The sequence below is a fragment of the Micropterus dolomieu genome, linkage group LG22, assembly GCF_021292245.1.
Source record: "Micropterus dolomieu isolate WLL.071019.BEF.003 ecotype Adirondacks linkage group LG22, ASM2129224v1, whole genome shotgun sequence".
Classification (NCBI taxonomy): Eukaryota; Metazoa; Chordata; class Actinopteri; order Centrarchiformes; family Centrarchidae; genus Micropterus; species Micropterus dolomieu.
The window spans coordinates 31,105,469-31,125,844 of record NC_060171.1 but is presented as its reverse complement, the minus strand read 5'-3'; the positions used below and the strand labels follow the sequence as shown (position 1 = coordinate 31,125,844).

The 20,376-nt window shown below is 40.3% G+C and overlaps 1 protein-coding gene across 6 annotated transcripts in view; it reads left to right on the top strand.

Annotated features, from left to right (window-relative positions):
• The first annotated feature begins 4,021 nt into the window (after positions 1–4,021).
• Positions 4,022–20,376, top strand: part of LOC123962289 (hydrocephalus-inducing protein homolog) — a 22,075-nt gene continuing 5,720 nt past the window's right edge. For 2 of the 6 annotated variants that reach the window (XM_046038320.1, XM_046038318.1), the window contains exons 1-22: positions 4,022–4,179; positions 4,836–4,940; positions 5,088–5,222; positions 6,141–6,340; positions 6,736–6,860; positions 8,363–8,564; positions 8,855–9,038; positions 9,370–9,469; positions 9,710–9,831; positions 10,320–10,543; positions 10,747–10,814; positions 11,012–11,253; positions 12,020–12,120; positions 12,349–12,484; positions 13,058–13,222; positions 13,331–13,483; positions 16,548–16,786; positions 16,881–17,163; positions 17,294–17,440; positions 17,710–17,853; positions 19,012–19,104; positions 19,519–19,733. In XM_046038320.1, the coding sequence (XP_045894276.1) occupies positions 4,836–4,940; positions 5,088–5,222; positions 6,141–6,340; positions 6,736–6,860; positions 8,363–8,564; positions 8,855–9,038; positions 9,370–9,469; positions 9,710–9,831; positions 10,320–10,543; positions 10,747–10,814; positions 11,012–11,253; positions 12,020–12,120; positions 12,349–12,484; positions 13,058–13,222; positions 13,331–13,483; positions 16,548–16,786; positions 16,881–17,163; positions 17,294–17,440; positions 17,710–17,853; positions 19,012–19,104; positions 19,519–19,733 (3,383 nt within the window). In that variant the 5' untranslated portion in view covers positions 4,022–4,179. Of the gene's footprint in view, positions 4,180–4,549; positions 4,695–4,835; positions 4,964–5,087; positions 5,223–6,140; positions 6,341–6,735; positions 6,861–8,362; positions 8,565–8,854; positions 9,039–9,369; positions 9,470–9,709; positions 9,832–10,319; positions 10,544–10,746; positions 10,815–11,011; positions 11,254–12,019; positions 12,121–12,348; positions 12,485–13,057; positions 13,223–13,330; positions 13,484–16,547; positions 16,787–16,880; positions 17,164–17,293; positions 17,441–17,709; positions 17,854–19,011; positions 19,105–19,518; positions 19,734–20,376 lie in introns of those variants that run through there. The other 4 variants (XM_046038321.1, XM_046038319.1, XM_046038322.1 and 1 more) reach the window with 4 other exon arrangements.

Sequence of the window (20,376 nt, the reverse complement as noted above, 5' to 3'; positions counted from 1 at the left end):
TTGTTCAATCATGTTTTTATCAACTTAGAAATATAGCAAAAATTCGATCTATGTTAACTTTTAAGGACACCGAGACCATTTTACACGCCTTCATCTCATCACGCCTGGATTATTGCAACAGCCTTTTCACCTGTTTAACCCAAAAATCTATTGATCGACTCCAGACTGTCCAGAACTCAGCTGCCAGGCTTTTAACCAGAACAAAGAAATATGACCACATTACTCCTATTTTAGCTTCATTACACTGGCTCCCAGTATGTTTTAGAATTAACTTTAAAATTCTATTGATCACTTTTAAAGCTCTTCATGGCCTCTCGCCTTGTTATATTTCTGACCTTTTAGTCCCATACGCACCAGCACGTACCTTGAGATCCTCGGGCAGAGGTCTGTTGTCTGTTCCAGAGTCTCGACTGAAAACTAAAGGGGACAGAGCGTTTGCTGTCAGGGCCCCGAGGCTCTGGAACAGCCTGCCCGAGGAAATCAGGTCGGCTGAGTCAGTGAACTCTTTTAAGTCCCTTCTTAAAACATACTGCTATAGGAGAGCCTTTCCCGATCTTATTTGACTTTATTTTATCCCTTTTATTTTATTGTATTTTACTAATTTTATTTATTTAAAATTTTATATTAATCTGTATTTTAGTCTTGTATTCAATGTTTTTCAATGGGAATGTTTTGTTTTGTTTTTTGTATTATTCTTTACACTTGTTAAAGCACTTTGTATGTATGTTTTTGAAAAGTGCTCTACAAATAAGGATTATTATTATTATTATATTATTATCGTAAAACTGGCCACCTTTGGCAACAGCCGAGATAAACCTATCAGTGCCTGAACTGTTAAAATGACAAAAGGAACACTGACCAGATATTAGCATTTTCCTGAAACAGCCTATCAAAACTCTTCGTGAGAGAGGGCAGGAAACCCTAAACTGCCCCCCACACGCGTAACCATGGCAACTGACCTTGCTCTTAAGGTTAAATAACTAAATTCCCCAGCTCCTTAGCAAAGATTGTTTTAAGGTTAATCCAAGCTATCGTCATGTAACCTGAGCTCCCCCAAGTGAACAAAATAAGTATTACAGGCCATCGTCTGAAATGCCGCGTTTATAAACATCACTCTGAAATTTATCTTGTAAATAATATAATGCCATTCGTGTATTTTGCTTATATTCTCTAAGAACGTGTAACAGCCAATAGCCTATATCCAGAAAGCTAGTTAAGTTCCTCTTATCTGTGATTCCTATGAAGTGCTAACCTTGTAAGGTCAAACTACTGACAATTGTTCTCCTTTTTATCAAATGCTTAAAACTAAGAACGGTATACCCGTTTGACAATTGAGGTTTGATTGTGGGAAGATATTTGATTAAAATACGCGCCAATAGATTTTGTTTTGATTAACTTTAATATGTCTAAAGAAAGACAGTCTCTCGGGAAACCGGAAACAAGCCCTTCCTCCGGGAAACAAAGGACTTCCCTCTGGGAACCACGCCCCAACAGACAAAAGCAGCGACCCACGCTGTCCCTCACTCTCTTGTCCTCTGCTTGGTCCTGGCCCTTCAATGGCGCTTCAGCACGCGCCCAGCATGCCCCCTCTCCCGGCAACGCCCTAAGAGTTCGGCCCGGCGCAGCGAACGTCCTTTGTTCATTTCAAGCTACACAAGCGAAGTGCCGCGACCTCAGCTTTCCCTCGTTTAACAGCAACTTTATTTGCGTATTATTTTCTTAGGTTTTGTTTTGTTAAAAGTTATCAGTCCGTTAAGTTACACTAGTTTTAACTAGTATATAGTACCCTTTTCTTTAAAAACTACTCCTATTCCAATGATGTGAATGTAATGTGCAAATATATTGTTGTGATAACAAAACTTTTTGAAAACAGATTTTTAGTTTTAGTTTTGTATTTATTATAATTAATTGGTATGAAAATGTGTTGTACAGCCTGCCAAGTATTCACAATATATTAAGGTACTTCCTTTAAAGCAGTGGTATTGTGCTTTTTGGCTTTTTCCCTCTTCTTTAATGAGTTATAAAAGACTAAAGTCCAGCCCAAAGGGAGTTCCCATCTCTGACAGAAAACGCTCTGAATTGTCTGAAAACAGCTCGTTTGTAGTCCAGCCGTTTCCCTTTCGCTGTGACGTCACAGGGATGAAAGCAAAATGCGAGTAATTTAACGCAGGCCAAGTGGCTAGTCCAACGCCCTCAAACACTGAGCTGCAGAACACACCTCTCCTCTCCCTTCCAAACACTAGCTACCCTCCAGGCAGTCAATGGACATAAAGTTGTTACTGTGGTGTAGAGACAGAGCTCAGTTAAAACTTTATGGATGAAAGATACTTTTGTTACAGATTAATAACTCACCTCTCTGAAACTCTTGCTCCAGCCCTTGTACTAAGCTGGTAAGGGGATCAAATACAGCTGAACCGAAGCCGTGTTTACCAGCTTCTCACGGACCCGCCCTTCTCTGCTTCTGATTGGCTAGTAGTCCTTAACAAAGAACTGCGCATGTTAAACTCCCAACAAAGATCATGTAGAGCCAAGATCACTCCATAGATAGAATGAAACGTTAAACAAACAGGGTGAAAAGAGGAGCTGCAGCAATGTGGAGTATGACAAAAATATGGTGTTTTTTGAAAATTAAACCATGTAAACCTGTTCTGGTGCAACCCCTAAAAAAGATTTTGAACCTGAAAATGAGCATAAAACCACCTCTTTAAAGAGCCTTTTCTATGTCATTGTCTTGTATTTCACTTCATTTAAACTTAATTACTACTTTGTTTATTTATAACTACAAGGATCATGTAAGTACTGGCTGCATAAATATGTACTAAGTAATGGGCTGAAATGGTAACCCAGCAAGACTAAGCTATTGGACCAGCATTGTCTTGCTGGGGTCTTACCCAAAACTACCCTATATAAGAGATGCTTTGAAATGGGGAAAAAACGAAACAAAAAACACACTCAATGACTTAGTGGCATTAAATTCATCCACACTGATTGTGGCCTCATTTAGATAAACTGATGACATATTGAAAAGAGAACAGAGCAGTAAGGCTGTCATTTCTTGGGTACTTTCTGAAGCACTCAAAAGGCCAGATTTACTAAAGGTTTGCCTGAGTAAAAACGTGTGCAAACTTGATATCACCAGCAAATTAACACCTTAGTTGATCTACCAACAGTGAGAATGAAGTCTTTCAAAAGTTCAAAATAGCAGTGTTCATTTACTTTTGCCTTAATGAATATGCAATTTGGGGCGATAAATTTTATTCTGCAAAATAATGGGAGGGTAACATGCAAATACATTTATTTACGAGCCTAAAAGCAATTTCATGTGAGTGCAACAGCATCTGTATTTAATACGTAATTAAATATAATTATTTTATTTTATTTATTCGATGAACTATATGAATTGAATAGGCTTTTTTTTTTTGTAATTTTCTTGATGCTTTGGCAATACTATTGTATTAACATTCAAGCCACCAAATTTCGTTTCGACCTGACTTCTTTGGAAGAATTTATAAAGTTGCGTGGCGCTGCCGAGAGCCCCCAGCTGCAGTGTGGATCACGCTTAAAATTCATCCAGCCAGAGGGAACGATCACCAGCTGTTCACAGCGACACAACCCATTGTAGGTATCGGAGAGGGAATGGGGCGTTGGGGCACGGTGCGGACGGTCGATGATTGTTCCCTCTGGCATTTCCTCGCGTCTGGGTCATTCCAGCACACTGTATCTGTTTTTGCTGGGGTTTGCGAAAGTAGTTTTTCAGGTGTGCTGTCCAAAGTGCTTAGTGCAATCTTAGGCAGGATGGGCAGGTACATACGATTTCCACATACTCGGGACGCAGTGAATGAAACAAACCAAGGTTTTTACGCAGTGGCTGCTTTCTCTCCCGACTATCCATGGTGCAAAACCCTCATTTAAATACTGCCACCTCCATTGTGTTTGCACCTGTTGTCATCTAGGTAATGATTCACCCACTGTACTACACTTGTACGTGCAATATTTTAGAATGCACACGCAATTTAGTGCTCTTTATTGGGGATGTTAGAAAATCCGGCCAGAAGTGTGAACTACACCCGTGGGATCAATTGAGCGCGTTGCCATGGCAACAAACCACGACGAAGTGGACTCTTCTCTCCGTATTTATCAGAGATTCAGCCAATTTATGTACGCCGGTCATTCACCTAGGTAATACTTACTTCATGTCAGTGCAACAGGAAAAGTTTACTCCTTCAGTTTACTCTAACGTTAAGTAACGGAAAAGTTTTTAGCTGAGTAGGATAGGTTTTACAGCCTTTCCTTAATGAATTTGTAACGTGTAATGCTAGATGATTGAAGACGATGGCAATGCTAAGTATTTTCATAATTACACTGAGCCAATAACAATGTCTTGATATGTAATTACAAATAAGATGGCAAAAATAAAGTAAACATAGAATACATTTCCTCCAAAAGTACATTCCTTAACGTTACTTGCTAAAGTGAACCTAACAATAGCCTAACTGTTGATTTGACGTCACACATTAGCATCACATGATAAGGCAGATTATTCGCCATGCTAGTTGTCTTTATGCTAAGCAAAGCTAATGAGCAAGAAAACTGTATCAATCTACTCATCTAGTTCTGAGCAGGAGAATAAATGTGTTATATGTTAGTTATGTAGGGACAACTGAGAATGCAATATATGCTTCGAAGACAGTGTGGTAAATACATTATACCAATACACAGTATACCATGGATGGAAATTTAGAGCACAGTAATCTTTGACTATGAGTACTTTATATGGTGTGTTTTTATGAAAGACCCTTTTTTATTGGCCTCATTTTACACCATATCCTTGATAGATGGATCATACCTATTTCCAGCCCCAGCCATCTGAGCTGGTCTTCAAAGATTTCACACCTGCTCAGACCTACAAATTACATCTCAGCCTCCGGAACATAGACAAGGTGTGTGAATGAGTGATGAATAAGTAAGTAGTCATGCTAACAACACGGCTGCTGAGCTGATGTTACAGTCAAAAACAGTCAATCGGCATACTGAGTTTGTTGCGTTGTGGGGAATTTTGTGTGTTATGTTTATGTGTTTTTGTCAAGGTGCCAAGACGTGTGAAGCTGGAGCAGCAGGACTCACCTCACTTTCATGCAGTCGGTAGAGAGGGTGCAGGTCAAAAGGTAGCACCCGGAATGAGTGCCACCTTTTTTGTCTCCTTTACACCGACGGAAAACAAGGTACTGGAGACAGAGGAGAGTCTGAGGGCTCCATTATGCAGCAGCAAACAATCATACACAGAAGGCTCGAATCAGGGAGCACAATGCATTGTCAAGGAGACCTGCACTCAAGAGGCTGATTGAGAATTTAGATTAGATGAAGCTGTAATCAGACCTATAGGGAAGCAGAGTATAGGATGTGGGTAAGAATGTGAAATTTGAGTGATATTACTCTAAATAAGCACTCCTTATGGAAACAATAATATAGCAAAATTGCATAGATTAAATAAATAATATTACAAATCAACCACAGACTACACATTAAAATGGATGTACTTATGTTGCATTCAGAAATAGCTCTTGCCATGAGGTTGACAGTAGTGTTTTTATTGAAATTTCTCGAGAACTGATGGAAAGATTGTTGTGAACTATTCCTCATCCCCAGAGGAGGCACTGTAATAACTCTTCTGACTATTGTTCTAGGGCCATCATCAGGTCAGTTTCTCCAGTACTTTGATTGATGACCAAATACTTACAGAGCTAGTCACATTCTCATCAGCCTCCCCTGTACTTTGTGTTTAATGCTAATTAACAAATTTTAGCATGCTAACTCGCAAAACTAAGAAGATGAATAAGATAAAATATCATACCTACTAAACATCAACATGCTAGTATTGTCATTGTGGGCATGCTAATGTTAACTACACCCTCTCTGGCTAGCATTGCTGTTGACTCTTATTAAGGGTTTTGTGGCTGCTTCGATAAGTTGTGTAAACATGTTATATAAGAAAATACTAAAAACAATGGCAACGTAAAAATATCAGAATGTGTGTGCGTTTGTGACTTGTGTTTCCATCCAGGAAATTGCTGACAGGCAGGTAGGTCAGCACATCAGCTTGCATGTTTGACACTTTTTATTTTTTTATTTTATCTATCTAGGACTATCGTCACAGACTGGTTTTTGTGACAGAGAAAGAGCGATTAGAGGTCCCAGTCTGTGCCATTGGGCCACGTGCAATTCTTGACGTTCGAGACGAGCTCCATTTACCAGTCTGTCTTGTGAAAGCCTCCACAGAGAGGACTACTCTAGTCCGCAACATAGGAAACAACAAGGCCATGTTCCAGCTACACACACAGAGGTGAGGGTCAGAACAGGATGGAGTTATGCTTACTGTGTTTGAGTGATCTGTTATATTTTACTAGACAGCTGATAGTTTCGATCCTAATGGTTGTTAATAGATACCCTATAAACTAAACATTTGTCAGTGTATAAAAATGTTTTATTTATTATAATTGTATAATTAATACACTAACTGAGAATCACAACTTGACAGCAAACATTTTGATTATCAATCTGTTTAAGACATAAACAATTAATTAACATTTACAGTAATTACTATTGAATATAATTAACATTTTTATTAAACAAACAACAACAACATGTTTTTCTCCTGCCAATTTCCAAAACAACATTGCACCTATGCTGTTATAAAAGACCACGCCTTAAATTCTATTCTTTTCTATTTTATTCTAGCCCTTTCTCAGTAATGCCCTCCTGTGGGGCACTTGATGTAGGTGACAGCATGCAGGTGACTGTGGATTTCAGCCCCATGACCGTAGGAGACTACAGCCAGGACCTGCTTCTGCACTACCACACTGGTGAGAAAAAAATCAGCTCAAAACTATAACATTATAAGCAGGCGAGTGACACAAATAACTTTAAAGGAAGTTATGACTGCACTTCTGATGAAGCTAGTATCGGACAGTAGCATAATTAATTGATTTCCCAGAGCTGTAGTGAAATATTTAAAGCTGTCCTAATCAGCATATCCAGATTTTTTAATAATAAGAATGACCTTATTGCTGTGTGTTTCTCATCAGGTCATTTAAATTCTGGTATACTCTAAATGCCTCCACACAAGAGAGGCAGTGAGTTTTCAGATGTTCTCTCTCTTATTTGTCAGAATGTGTTTCTAAATCTGTCCGTCTCTCCTGTTGAAAGGCTGTGTCGCAAAAACAGATTTCATTTGGCTTCATCAAAATCTGACAACTGCATCAATACAACATTTTTCTTTGGTAACACACAACTATGAACCCGGACATAGTAAGACTTGATATAGTATATTCTGTATTATACTGTGCCATTATATTTGTTATGGCCCATAAAAGTATTAATTATTTTTTACCTGTGTGTGCGTGACCTTAAAGAAGCAGGGGTGCTGTGTGGCTACGTAAACAAGCAAGTCTGCTGAAAGACTGCTGAAAGGGCTGAGAAGGCCATGTTCAGTTCCTGCCTCCACCTGCTTTCTCATTTCGAGTTGATTTTGATATGTGTGTGGGCTCATTTGTTATTGAATATGTGGAGCACTCTAGTTTGTATTACATTTAGAGCACTTAGTAACAGGTTGGAAGCCCGACACAAACAAGGTCTAGAGGCATCTGGACTGGTTACATTTCTCCTGTGTGTCATCATCGTTGCTGAGTGTTGACTAAAATGCAAGGGCCATTTGTTGTAGGGGTGGGCGATATGGTCCTAAAATAATATCAGGATATTTCATGGTATTTGTGTGAAAATTATATTATTGACGATACTGAAAAATACTGAAAAGTATTTTTGGTTTAGAACTCACAATAACAATAGCTTATCAGACTACTGATTTGCAGCTTTACAGTATTACATAGATTGTTTGATCTTGTTGTCTGTGCTGCCTTAGTATGAATATGTTACAATATGCACTACAAAAAAGTGAATGCGCCCCTTGTCCCAAGTGAAACATGTTCCCATGTGGACATGACAACATAGTGAATGTGCACATTTTTTATTATTAACACAATAACAAATCAGGATTAGCAAGAAGTCTCACCATTTCAACACACATTATTCTTTTAATTACAACATTAGTTTCTGTATTGACTGTTTTATGGATGGTTGAAAAACTATATATATGTGTGTGTGTGTGTGTCTTCTCACTCAGCTTACTTATTAATGAGATCTATTTGACCTGGATACAGGATTTACTCAGCTGTTAAAGTATTTTTTGTTGCCTTCATCCCACAAGTTAAGTCACAATTAATAGCTCATAGTGAGAAGTGTCAAAACCACTGGTATATTCTGTGTATGGAGGCTCATGTGTGCACTCATTTGTCCGCTGTTTTCTCAGGTGAAGATGTTTACATCAGATTGTATGGGACTTGCGAGGAACTGAACATCCATCTTGAGCCTGACTCTGTCCTGTTGAAGAAGACTTACATTTCCCTGGCCAACCTACACACAGTGTGCCTCACCAACCGAGGTGATATCCCGCTTCAGTACTATTGGACGACATGGCCCTGCCTGCGAGAGGAGGCCCTGAACTTATTGAAGTATGTATGTATGCACACAAATGATTTAACACAGACAATGCAGGAATGGGGTTTTAATAAGATTTTATAGAAATGTGGGCTGTATAAGCTCCACCTTTCCCTCTCACTGTGTGTACATGTAGTAAGTGAAATGACCTGCTATGTTTTTTTTTCTTACCACAGCATGTGTTGCCAGAAATAGCTCAGGTGTCCATCAGTTTCTTTCTGTCAACAACTCTTCTCTCCCTCTTTTTGTCTCTGATGCTCCTCGTTTTGCCTTTCCCCATCCCTCCCTGCCTCCCTTTCTGTAGGGAGAGCTCAGTGCCCCAGCAGGAGGAAGAGGAGAAGGAACGGTTGATTTTTCAGTGTGAGTCCAACCCGACAGCAATCCGTCACCTACCACTGCTGTCCAGTGCCCTGCAGGAACGCAGAAGCCAGGCTGTGAAGGGCTACTGCCTGGAGCTACCACACAGCTGCTTTACTGTGGAACCAGCGGTGTGTCTGTTTTATATCCTCCCCCTCTTAACCAGTATCTCTTGTTGGTCCACACCCTATTTACTCTCCTTGTTAAGACTGCACTGCAGAGATAATAACTTCCCACGATTTTCATTAATTCCAAGGGGGAAAACATACCTATTTACCACCCTCTGTGAGCTGGCAGGGATTCGGTAGCTTGTCCATTCACACAACAAAAACTCTTTATGGTCCTTAAACCCATGTATCTTTTCTGTGTGAGAGAATATGTATTCACGGTGTGTGTGCATACCTGCTTTATATTCTTTAAGTAAAATAAAAAATGGTTTTTCTTCATCTTTACATGGCTCAGGAGGGTGAAATATGGCCTAAAATGACAGCACAGTTCCTCATTGTCTTCAAGCCTGAGGAGGCCAAACTGTATCAACAAACAATATATTGTGATGTCACAGGTCAGTCCCTATTTAACACTGACTTAGGTTTCACATACAAAAGCATATTATTGCAACAACCAAACGGTCTCTAGTTTTTAGCCAAGATACCCAAAAACTCAACTTCTGGAATGGTTGAAGTTGACAATTAAATTTTTTTGTTTGAAATATCTTGACACTTAGTCACTGAAGTTTGGACATATGGTGTAGTTGTGTTGTTGCATCTCCTCTCTTCTTGTTTCTGTCTGTCACTGCATTCAGGCTGTGCATCTCGCTTACCTCTCACAATAAAGGGTGAGGGCTTGGGGCCTGAACTCCAGCTCAGCTATAACCTGATGAACATGAAAAACAAAGTATTCATTGGTGCCAAAAGCTGTTATGAGGTAAGTAAGGTTAAAGCAAAGTGAACAGTTGTGTACCTTAAGAACATTATGAGCTAGGACGTGCTAGTAATGTGGTGAGCTTGATGTGTACAGTTTCTTTCTAACCGTGGTTCTGAATGTACAAAATAGCTTGTGTGTGGCATACGTACCTTCTATACTAAGATTATATTGTATGGTATTCATGTTGTTCTAACCACTAGTCAACAATATAACATCCATATCTTGTACACCACCCAGTCAGCCAAGATGGTTAACAACAAGTAACAAAATGTTTTATACAATTTTATAGTCGAAACTAACAAAACAGTTTCCACCATACTCACGTTTCTCCTTTTGGTGCTGTAATAAATTATTCAATTGCAACATTATTTTTCTTTTAAGTGGATAAGGTCACAAAACATAAATGCAATACATGCATTCTAGCTGATGATTGATACAAACAAAACATGACTTGAGTGTTGAATTAGTGGATCCTTCTTTTCATCCAGGTGCTGGTGTCCAACAGAGGACTGATCGATGCCCCTTTCAGGCTGTCAAGCCCTGACACCCCTTTCGGCCGCTGTTTCTCCTTTAGTCCTGAGGAGGGTGTTATTCCCTCTGGGGCCAGCCAGATTGTGGAAATCACCTTCCACAGTCGCATCTTAGGAACCTTCTCTGAGGACCTGTTGCTAACTGTCACAGGACAGCCTCAACCACTTATCTTGACCTTCAGGTGAAGTTAGCGAGTGTAGTAACTCAGATTGTAATGGAACATTCAGATCAAAGTTAGTATAAGAACTGGTGGGAAGGTTACTAATTGACAGGAGTCACTTTCCATTACACTCACAATTATTATTTACAAATGCTTATTTTGGAATCCTTCTACTTGCTGTTGTTATTTCCAGGGTTTCTCATTGCTCATGTCTTCTCTTTCAGAGGTTGTGTTATTGGTCCCACGTTCCACTTCAATGTTTCAGAGTTTGATTTTGGAGATGTAGCCTTTGGTGAGCTTCCTATTTACTTGTTTCTTTGCTTATAAGTTTAAAAAAGTTTCCCACATAACATATTATAATCGAGAGAATGACAACATTCAGAGAAAATGTCTTCCACTTAAGCCTCCTCTTTATGTTCTCCATCGTTCCACCCTAATTTTTTCTGTTTTTCTCATGTTGGCCCTCTTTATTTTAATCGCTCTGTGCAGGTTTCCCGCTAACATTGATTTGTACCCTCTTCAACACCTCCCTGGTGCCTATGATCTTTGCCCTGCGTGTCCTGGGAGACGGGTTGGGTTCTCCCAGTGTGACGTGTGCTGAACAGGCGTCCGATGTGTCCATCCACAATTGGCAAAACAGTGCTGCTAGAGATCTTCACGCGCGGCCTGTGGAGTTCACTGTCAGCCCTGCTGCAGGCTCTGTCTGTGAAATGTCAGATGTCACCATTAAGGTAGAGTAAATTAACAAATGGAGGGAGACCCATTTAAATTAATGTTGCTATCCTTGCAGCATATTACAAGTCTTTGTAAAAATCCACTGAACTGTGAGCTGTATTAGGCAGTGTGCTTTTGTAAAAATATGCTGCAAAAGAGTGTAGCTGCAAAAGGGAAAGGTATTGCAACCACCCAATGAAGATATAATACATTTTCTGTAACAAGAAAATCCAGTTGGTAATACTTTGTATTACCAATATTTTGAAAAATGTTGTTAATGTTGTAACTTGTCCCTAGAATAAATGTGCAAACTTTTCTCTGTAGGAAGGCATTCATTTAACCTCTGAGTTACACAAGTTTGATGCCACTCTCATGTCTCTGTGCTTGGATCTAGAGCCAGAAGTCCATTAACTTAGTTTAGCAGAAAGACTATGAAATAAAGGATATAGCTAGAGAGAGCTAGAGAGTGGTATCAATCTTCTCAAACTTCCTTTCTGTTAGAAAGCAAATACACATATTTTCCAAAATATCTAACTTTTCCTTTTTAGAGGTAAAACTTGGATTGCAAAGATATGTTTACTTTTATTCAGCATTACATACTGCTTGTCCTTAAACTTCCTTCCAAGAGAGGACTTGAGTCCTGGAATTCATTAGTCCAAACTTCTATGGCAACAAACTAAAATCTAACAATCGAAATTGTGTTTAAGGATTTAACATGTGTAATGCTCACTGTATTCTTTTAACCTTTTGAGTCTCTAGTGGATATGTGTATTATATGTACAGGTGACGCTGTGCTCCAACACAGTCAGAGGATACAGGCTGGCACTGGTGGTGGATGTTGAGGGTGTTGGGAAGGAGATCATGACTTTGCCTATCATTGCCAGGTCAGGTCACACACACATCATTTGAAAATTAAAGTTATCATTAAATTTAACTCACGGATTCCTCACGGCAATCACCTTCATTGTAAATTTATGAATCAGTTCAAATTAATCGACTGCAGTTTTGGCATGACGCAATGCACTTACTGTTATGATTCATATATAAGCCCTAGATCTTTTTTACTCTTCTTCTCTCTGTCTGCCTCTCACTCTATTTACCTTTGCTAATAGGTGTGTTGTTCCTGATATTGCAGTGGAGACTCCATTGTTGGACTTTCAAAGGTGTTTTCTTAATCATCCCTATGAACAGCAAGTGCGGCTGATCAACACCAGCACTCTGCCTGCCTGCTACATTGTGCTTGACCAGGTTAAGTAGATTAGTAAATTATTTATTTGTGTATGAGTAATTGTATGTGGCTGGCTCATAGAATAGTGATATAAACAAGCACAAAATTGCCACAGTCACGGCCAATGCATGCATATTAGTGTGTAAGTTTCAGTGGCATCTAGTGGTGAGGGTTGCGAATTGCAACCAGCGGCTCACTGTGCATTCCCACATTAGCACACACACAATAGCATTATCAGAGCATATAAACAACACATACAAATCTAGTTCACTCTACATGGACAGCAAACTTACTGTTATGACCATATTACAAATGACATGTTTGCAAAATATGTATATGCAATATGTTAATTTGCTTGAATCAAAGTTGTTTATATCCCTGAATAATCATGTCCTGGCTTAATAGCTGCATGAAAGTAAAAAATGGCCAAAAATCTGTCAACTGTCAAATGTCCACTCTTGCAAAAATGGTAACAAGGAGAGGGGAAATACATTAATTCCAATACCATCTATCTTTTAGTTGTAAATCTATATGTAGAATAGATGCTGGGTCTGTATGCCTGCATTTATTTCTGTCTATGTCACCTTTTCTAGGAAGACGAGGAGAATTCGTCACTGATGTTTGCCAGTTCCGTAACCAGAGGAGTGATTCTCCCTCGAAGTTCAGAGCAGTTTAGTGTGCTTCTGAAGGCTAAGGCCATTGGAAGGCAGCATCACACTCTACGCATTGCTGTGTTTGGCAGTGTCAGGCCACCGTTGGTCAGTGGAATTGTTGTTTTCTGATTTTTGTCTTACTACAGGCATAGTGTTTTTCTATGAATTGGTCTCGTAAATTCTGTTCTCTAATCTGTCTCTGTTCTGTTTCAGGAGGTGGTCTTGTCATGTGTTGGGCAGGGACCAGTAGTTCATGTTCAGATCCCACAATTGGACTTTGGACGTATCCCGGTTCTGATGGACATTACTAGAGCTCTGCACCTGTCAAACCAGTCACCTATTCCAGCGCACTTTACTGCTTGCATGGTACGAACACACCAATCAGGCATGCACAGCATGCATACTGAACAGTGTTTCTCCTACTTTCAAATATAAGCGTTTTTCCTTGGTTTGTGGAAGATTTAGGTGCACATATGAGACAAAAAAGTGGAATTGATTGTATTTTAACATGCTGCAACTGTTCCTGACTTTTGTGAACAAAATGTCATATTCTAATCCTTTCACCTGCTTTTCCCATCCTAACATTCAATCCCAAAGTGTGTCAAGCAGTCTGAAGGGGATACTACCTGCGGAGCAATAATGTAATGCACAGCAGAGTATAGGGCAGGTAGACTTCTATTAAATGATGAGATTAGTCTTGTAATATTATGACTTTTGAATTGTCACCTGTCACCTTATTTTTGTCTCCCTTTACATAAATAAAAACATTTTCACCATAAATTGGTGCAGAAACAAATCACGAGAATGCAGGAAATGAACTGCTCAATGCTCCAAATTTTCACATAATTCAGCATTAAAGATTTCTTAAAAATAGTGTTAAAAACTCATCTCGATCTCATGAACCCAATATCATGTCTCGTCTCGTGAGCTATGTGTCTCTTCATACCCCTTTTAATAATCTTTAAATACTATGAGTAATTAGCCGAAAGATCTAAGTATAACAGTTTGGTTGGTCTAGTTCAAATATTCTAAGTAAGTCAAAGTAATGCAAGTGTGCTGCAACTGTTCTCAGTTTACTGTTCCCTATTACTGTAGAAAATGCCAGCTAATCTTTTCTACTAACTCACCTGAACCTGCAACATGGTGTGACTGTGGAGATGTCTGCCTCCCCGTCCCCCTCGGATTCAGCTCTAGGAAGCCCCAACAGTACCGTTAGCAAGACCTGTGAGCAAAGGATTGGTCCATATTGAATTGCATAGCTTATGCTTATTCTTTTCCATCGTATTGCATTGAATCGCATTGTGTTGAATAAAAGCGTGAATTGCAATAGGTTGGGAATTGTATCGTGCCACATTGGTAGTTGCTTTATGTGTATCTTTAATGTATTGGGTCGTATGCAATGCATCGAAACACGTATCGTGTCGTCCTCAGTGACGGACATAAAGTAACATTTGTATTTCGAACAAATGGCAAACTTATTAGCACATTTTAACAAAACTCCCTTCACCCTCATGCATCATGGGAATTCTAAGGGACAGACGAAGGCTGCATGTACATAGCGGTTTATTCACGGCGTCAAAGTCCACTGGAAGCCTCTCAGTATTTCAGCAGCGGAGCGTGCAGCCTGCCCCACGTTAATGATTTGTTGTTAATTGTTCTTTTTGTGCTTCTACTACATTCTTCAAAGCTCTCTGTGGCTTGTTTTCGTTTCTCGTCTTGATGGGTGCATCTAGCAGCTACCACAGGGAGCATTTCAGAATAAGAGCGTTTTGCCTGCCGGATTTTGACGACATGTTTAGATTTTGTTGAATTGGTGATGAGTGCTTGTTTGATGTGCTTCTACTATGATTAAGAAGGCTACATAGTAAAAATGTTTATTTTTTGTCTGATTTAGTTGTGTTTATTGTCGATCAACGATCGGAAGTCTGTACCGGGCATTTTATTTTGAAAATTGACCGGATTTTGTGCTGTTTCTGCGTCTGTGACCTCCTGCTCTGTTCATCTGCTCTGTACTGCTTGACGCTGTGACGCACTGCAGCGCTTCTGGTGTGAGCACAAACATTTAGTAGATTGGCTGCAATCAACTCCGACAGCAGAGAAGCAGACGGACTTTCAGAGTGAGTCTGGGGTCATGTAAACTACTACCCCCACTGTGCTGAGAGTCTAGCTCCGCCCCCGCTCAGAGACTTTTGTCCATATGACTTTGGTCAATACATGATAGCATCACTCAGTTGCTGCAGATTTGTCGGCTGCACATCCATGATGCGAATCTCCTGTTCCACCACATCCCAAAGGTGCTCTATTGGATTGAGATCTGGTGACTGTGGAGGCCATTGGAGTTCATTGAACTCAATTTCATGGTTAAGAGACCTGTTTGAGATGATATGAGCTTTGTGACATGGTGTATTATCCTCCTGGAAGTAGCCATCAGAAGATGGGTACACTGTGTCATAAAGGGATGGACGTGGTCAGCAACAATTTTTTAATTAATTTTTATTGTTTAAACGATGCTCAGTTATTTCTAAGTGTGCCAAGAAAATATCCCCCACACCATTACACCACCACCACCAGCCTAAGCCGTTGATACAAGGCAGGATGGATCCATGCTATCATGTTCTTAGGACAATTCTGACCCTACCATCTGCTATTGTCCAGCCTGTGCAAACTGTAGCCTCAATTTCCTGTTCTTAGCTGACAGGAGTGGCACCAGGTGTGGTCTTCTGCTGCTATAGCCCATCTGCTTCAAGGTTTGACGTGTTGTGCGTTCAGAGATGGTCCTCTGCATACCTCGGTTGTAACGAGTGGTTACTTAAGTTACTGTTGCCTTTCTCTCATCTCGAACCAGTCTGCCCATTCTCCTCTGACATCAAGAAGGCATTTTCGTCCACACGGCTGTCACTCACTGGATATGTCTTTATCTTTATCGGACCATTCTCTGTAAACCCTAGAGATGGTTGTGCGTGAAAATCCCAGTAGATCAGCATTTTCTGAAATACTCAGACCAGCTCGTCTGGCACCAACAACCAAAGTCACTTATATCCCCTTTCTTCCCCATTCTGATGCTCGGTTTGAACTTCAGCAAGTTGTCTTGACCACGGCTACGTGCCTAAATGCATTGAGTTGCTGCCATGTGATTGGGTGATTAGCTGTTTGTGTTTGCAAGCAAATGGACAGGTGTTCCTAATAAAGTGGCTACTGAGTGTATAGTACATCTGGATTTTCTGGATCTATAGCATAGGACTCAAAGGCCAGTTAGAGGAAAGTGCCACCACAAGATAGTTTAATGAAATCATCATCATGTTTCAGTCGAGTCACTAGCTCCTGTAGCTGTTACTGTGCCACTATACAGGCAGACATCCTATAGTAGTACAAACTGAACTCTGTGGGTTCAGACCATAAATTAACTCCGATTGTGCTTCTCTTTCCTCAGAGCCACGAAAGATCATTTTGGCGCGTTGAACCCAATAAGGGGGACGTGCCACCAGAGAGCCATCTGGAGCTAAGGGTAGTGGCACACCTGAAGGACACACTTCACTTCCAGGGCCGTTTAGAAATAGCCATCCAGGACAGTCAGACGCACACGGTCTCTTTGTCTGCCACAGGCACTGGCACCACAATTGTCAGTGACAGGCCTTTTGCTCCTAGCCTTGACCTAGGCACATACTTCAGGTAGAATGAACTATATCACTCGTGAGTCAGATTTTGACTTACTGTCATAATAATGATGTAGGGATTTAGAACTGTCCTTGTTATGTCCCCTAAGCCCTGGTTCATGCCAGTACCACTTAAAGCTGACCAACCATGGCCAGCGAATTCACCGGATGCACTGGCGAACTGAGGGCTTCTTGAAGAAGTGCAAAAACCTATCTGGGCAAACCATTCTGCCCCCCCTCTCCGCTGCCAGGAACAAGGACATTGTGGGCTGTGGATCTTTGCTCTCCACTAGCAGAGAGAAACCAGTGTTCAGCCTCAGCCCCTCTCATGTGGAGCTTTTCCCAGGCTGCTCCATTGACATGGTGCTTACGGGATCTTCCGACTCCCCAAAGGTGAGACAGTTTGCTTGGCGGCCCAAAAGTGAATAAACAAGCTTTGAATTTTATAAGCACTACCGGTGTGTGTCCGTTGATTAAATGCATATTGTAGTACATGTACATTCATTTGTTCTCGTCTTCCCAGGTTGTACAGGAGAGTCTGGTGTGCCGTGGCATTGTGGGTCGCAATGAAGGCGGTAATAAGCACATCATGTCTGTAGATGTTACCTGTCACTTTGTGGCTCCTGTTCTCACTATTTCTTCCAAGCAGCTGAACTTCTACATAAAGAAGGTTGGTCATAACATATGAGCAGGATATTTTCGTTTAAAACCATTATATTTACTATTTATTTCTGTCTGGTTGAAACTTGTCTATACAATGTTATCTAATTGTTGAGTAGGCATATTATAAGTTAGAAGCTGTTTTGGGATGACGTGGCAGGAATGTAAATTATTTAACGGAAATATACAAGGTTTAGTGAATGTCATTATTTTATTATATATCAACATGTAAAAAATGAAAGAGAGAGCTTTATATTGTCGAATAATTATGTCTTACAGGCCCCAGGAAAGAGACTATTGCCCCTGTATGATAAGCTGATCTTGGAAAATGTGTCATCTCTGCTTCTGTCCGTGGAGCTCTCTCTTGTAGAGCCATTCTCTCTGTGTGAGGCCCCCGGAGCCCTCAGCTCAGCTACTACTAAGGTACATATCTCTCCCTTTTAGTTAACTCTAACTCTTCCTTTCAAGTTCCAGGAGGATGAAACCTACTGATTTTGGTAGCACACAGATGTTTGCCCTGCCACCTCCATGAACTGAAACTTAACTTAAATCTTCTGTCATCTACCAAAATGGAGATTGGTGATGTTTGTGAAAATAACTGTTGTTTTGTACTTTTAACTTTACCTTAGACTGAAGTTGTTGTCTAGTTTTATATATATTACTTTTTCTTTTTCTTTTTTACCGTGATAGAGGTTCAGTTCATATATTCCCATAATACCAGTGTTTTCATTTTATCTTCATAGCTCTGACTTGCATTCTGAGAGTTGATTGAAATGCAGGATTGGAATACACATGATGTAATGATTTTTCATCAAGCACGCAAAACCAGATTCTCAAAAACTCTAAGAAGTTGTAGTATGTTGATTCGTTTACCTTACAATATGTGGAAGAGACGGCCGACTCGACATCCAAATCCAGCCAATGAGAGCAGGCAGCTTTTTCACTACAAAACACTTTTTACTTACCTCCAGCTTTCTCTGTAGCTCAGATGATCCCTGCGACCTGCGTGTGCTGATCCATTCTTTCACCAAGATTCTTTGTCTTTATAATTGGTATCTTTATAATAGCAAACAACAGCTGTTTCATGTGTAGGTTCGCGTCATTTCCAGTTTCACATTTCACGTGTGTTTTCTTGACAAAACGTGGTTTGGAGACCTGCGTCAGGTGACACAGCTGCTGTCAGCTCGTGTAGTGTCACGTAGTGTGAACGCCACAACGACTTCAAGACTCCCATCACAAGACAAAAGTTGTGAAGTGTGAACAGCACGGCCATTGGCCGACGCTGAAAGTCGTGTAGTCTCCACGAGCTTTAAGGTGCTGCATTCATGTCAGTCTCATCGGGAGGCGCGGGTGACTGAAAGGCTGAGTGCAACAGCAGACAAACTGAGGTGTGGACCCAAATGCAGACACTAACAAGGCTGGATCATTTCGCATGTTTTTTGAAACAGTCACTTACAGGGATGTCCAAACAAAAGGCAAGGTAATCCAAACACAGGGGTAAAGTCTAACTAAGGCAGCTTTGTAGCTTTAGTACTTTTATGTTATATATTTTAATCCTAACTACCATATGTCTTTTTCTAGTCCGTGGTTTTAGGTGACGGGAGGCAGGCCAATTTGTGGGTATGCTTTAATCCAGTTTACTGTTGGGATCGGGTGTCACGAGTCGTGGATGAGGTAACAGTGAAGTTTTGTTTTGTAAGATTTCTTATGTTTGCTTTTTCATTTGGGGACATATTGTGTTCTTCTGAGCAAACCATAGCTTAGTGCATATGGCAGTGGTTCCCAATCTGAGTTTTAGGATGAGCCATAGCTGCTGCTAACGTTTGCTGAGCTTGTTTCTCTGATAACTTACAATCCAGGCTACCAAATGAAACGCATCATTTCCTTGATTAAAATTACAGATTTCTCTGGGTTTGGGACAATGTAAGTACCCAACTCAACAAAATATTATTTACGTTATACTTTTAAAAGTGTCACAAGTCAAAAAGATTTGGAACCATTGGCTTTAAGTGAAAATAATGTCTGTTTATTAACCTGTCACATCATCTATTTTGGACAAATGCATTTCCTTTCTTGACTTTTCTCCAGTGCCTTGAGGTACATTACCATGGACAACAAGACATGGTGAAGCTGCATGCTGAGGTCCACTTCCCCAACCTCCACTTCCCCTCCACCACAGTGGATTTTGGCTGTGTGCTCAACTACACAGAGACACAGAGAGAACTCTCCATCACCAACTGCTCTTCGCTGCCTGTGTCCTACTACTGGGCTTTCCTGGATGACCAGGAACATTGTACCATCAGGTATATTGACACTAAAAAAGGTTCACACTGCCATATCAGTTAACATTTGTACTTTACTGTTTACAGCCCATACTAAAACACTGTAAAGGACAGGACGTGGTGTACAGTTGCATACTGTTTAATTATGTACAATATTACTATAGCAGAGATGCAGTGTAACCCCCAACTCCACCCCCTCCATGGGTGTACAGTACATAGTGGAGCCTGTGTACCAAGCTAACCAACCAAAAGTGCATCATTACCAGTGATTATTTTTCTAACACAATGAAATTTGGGGAAGCAAACTTGTTGGTAGTGTGGATATAATGACCGAGTAAACAAGCAGTTCTGCAGCAGATCTTATCAATAGAACAAACTCTTTTCTATCCATCTATCCCACTGATAGATACAGGCAGTAAAATACATTAAATACTAAATCCATCTTTAGGAACTAAACTGGAAAGGTTATTCCTTCTTTTTTTAATGGCACTGTAAGTATGATGGACTACATCACTGGACAACTGACTAATTGAATTGACTGATTGACCGATCACTCACAATTAATAGCCCCAGGTGCTTATGGGGATTTTGGGTTTAAGCCAAGGTGTACAAAGAGACTAATGCAATGATTCTTGAGCAACTTTACATGGTCATCATGCATTCA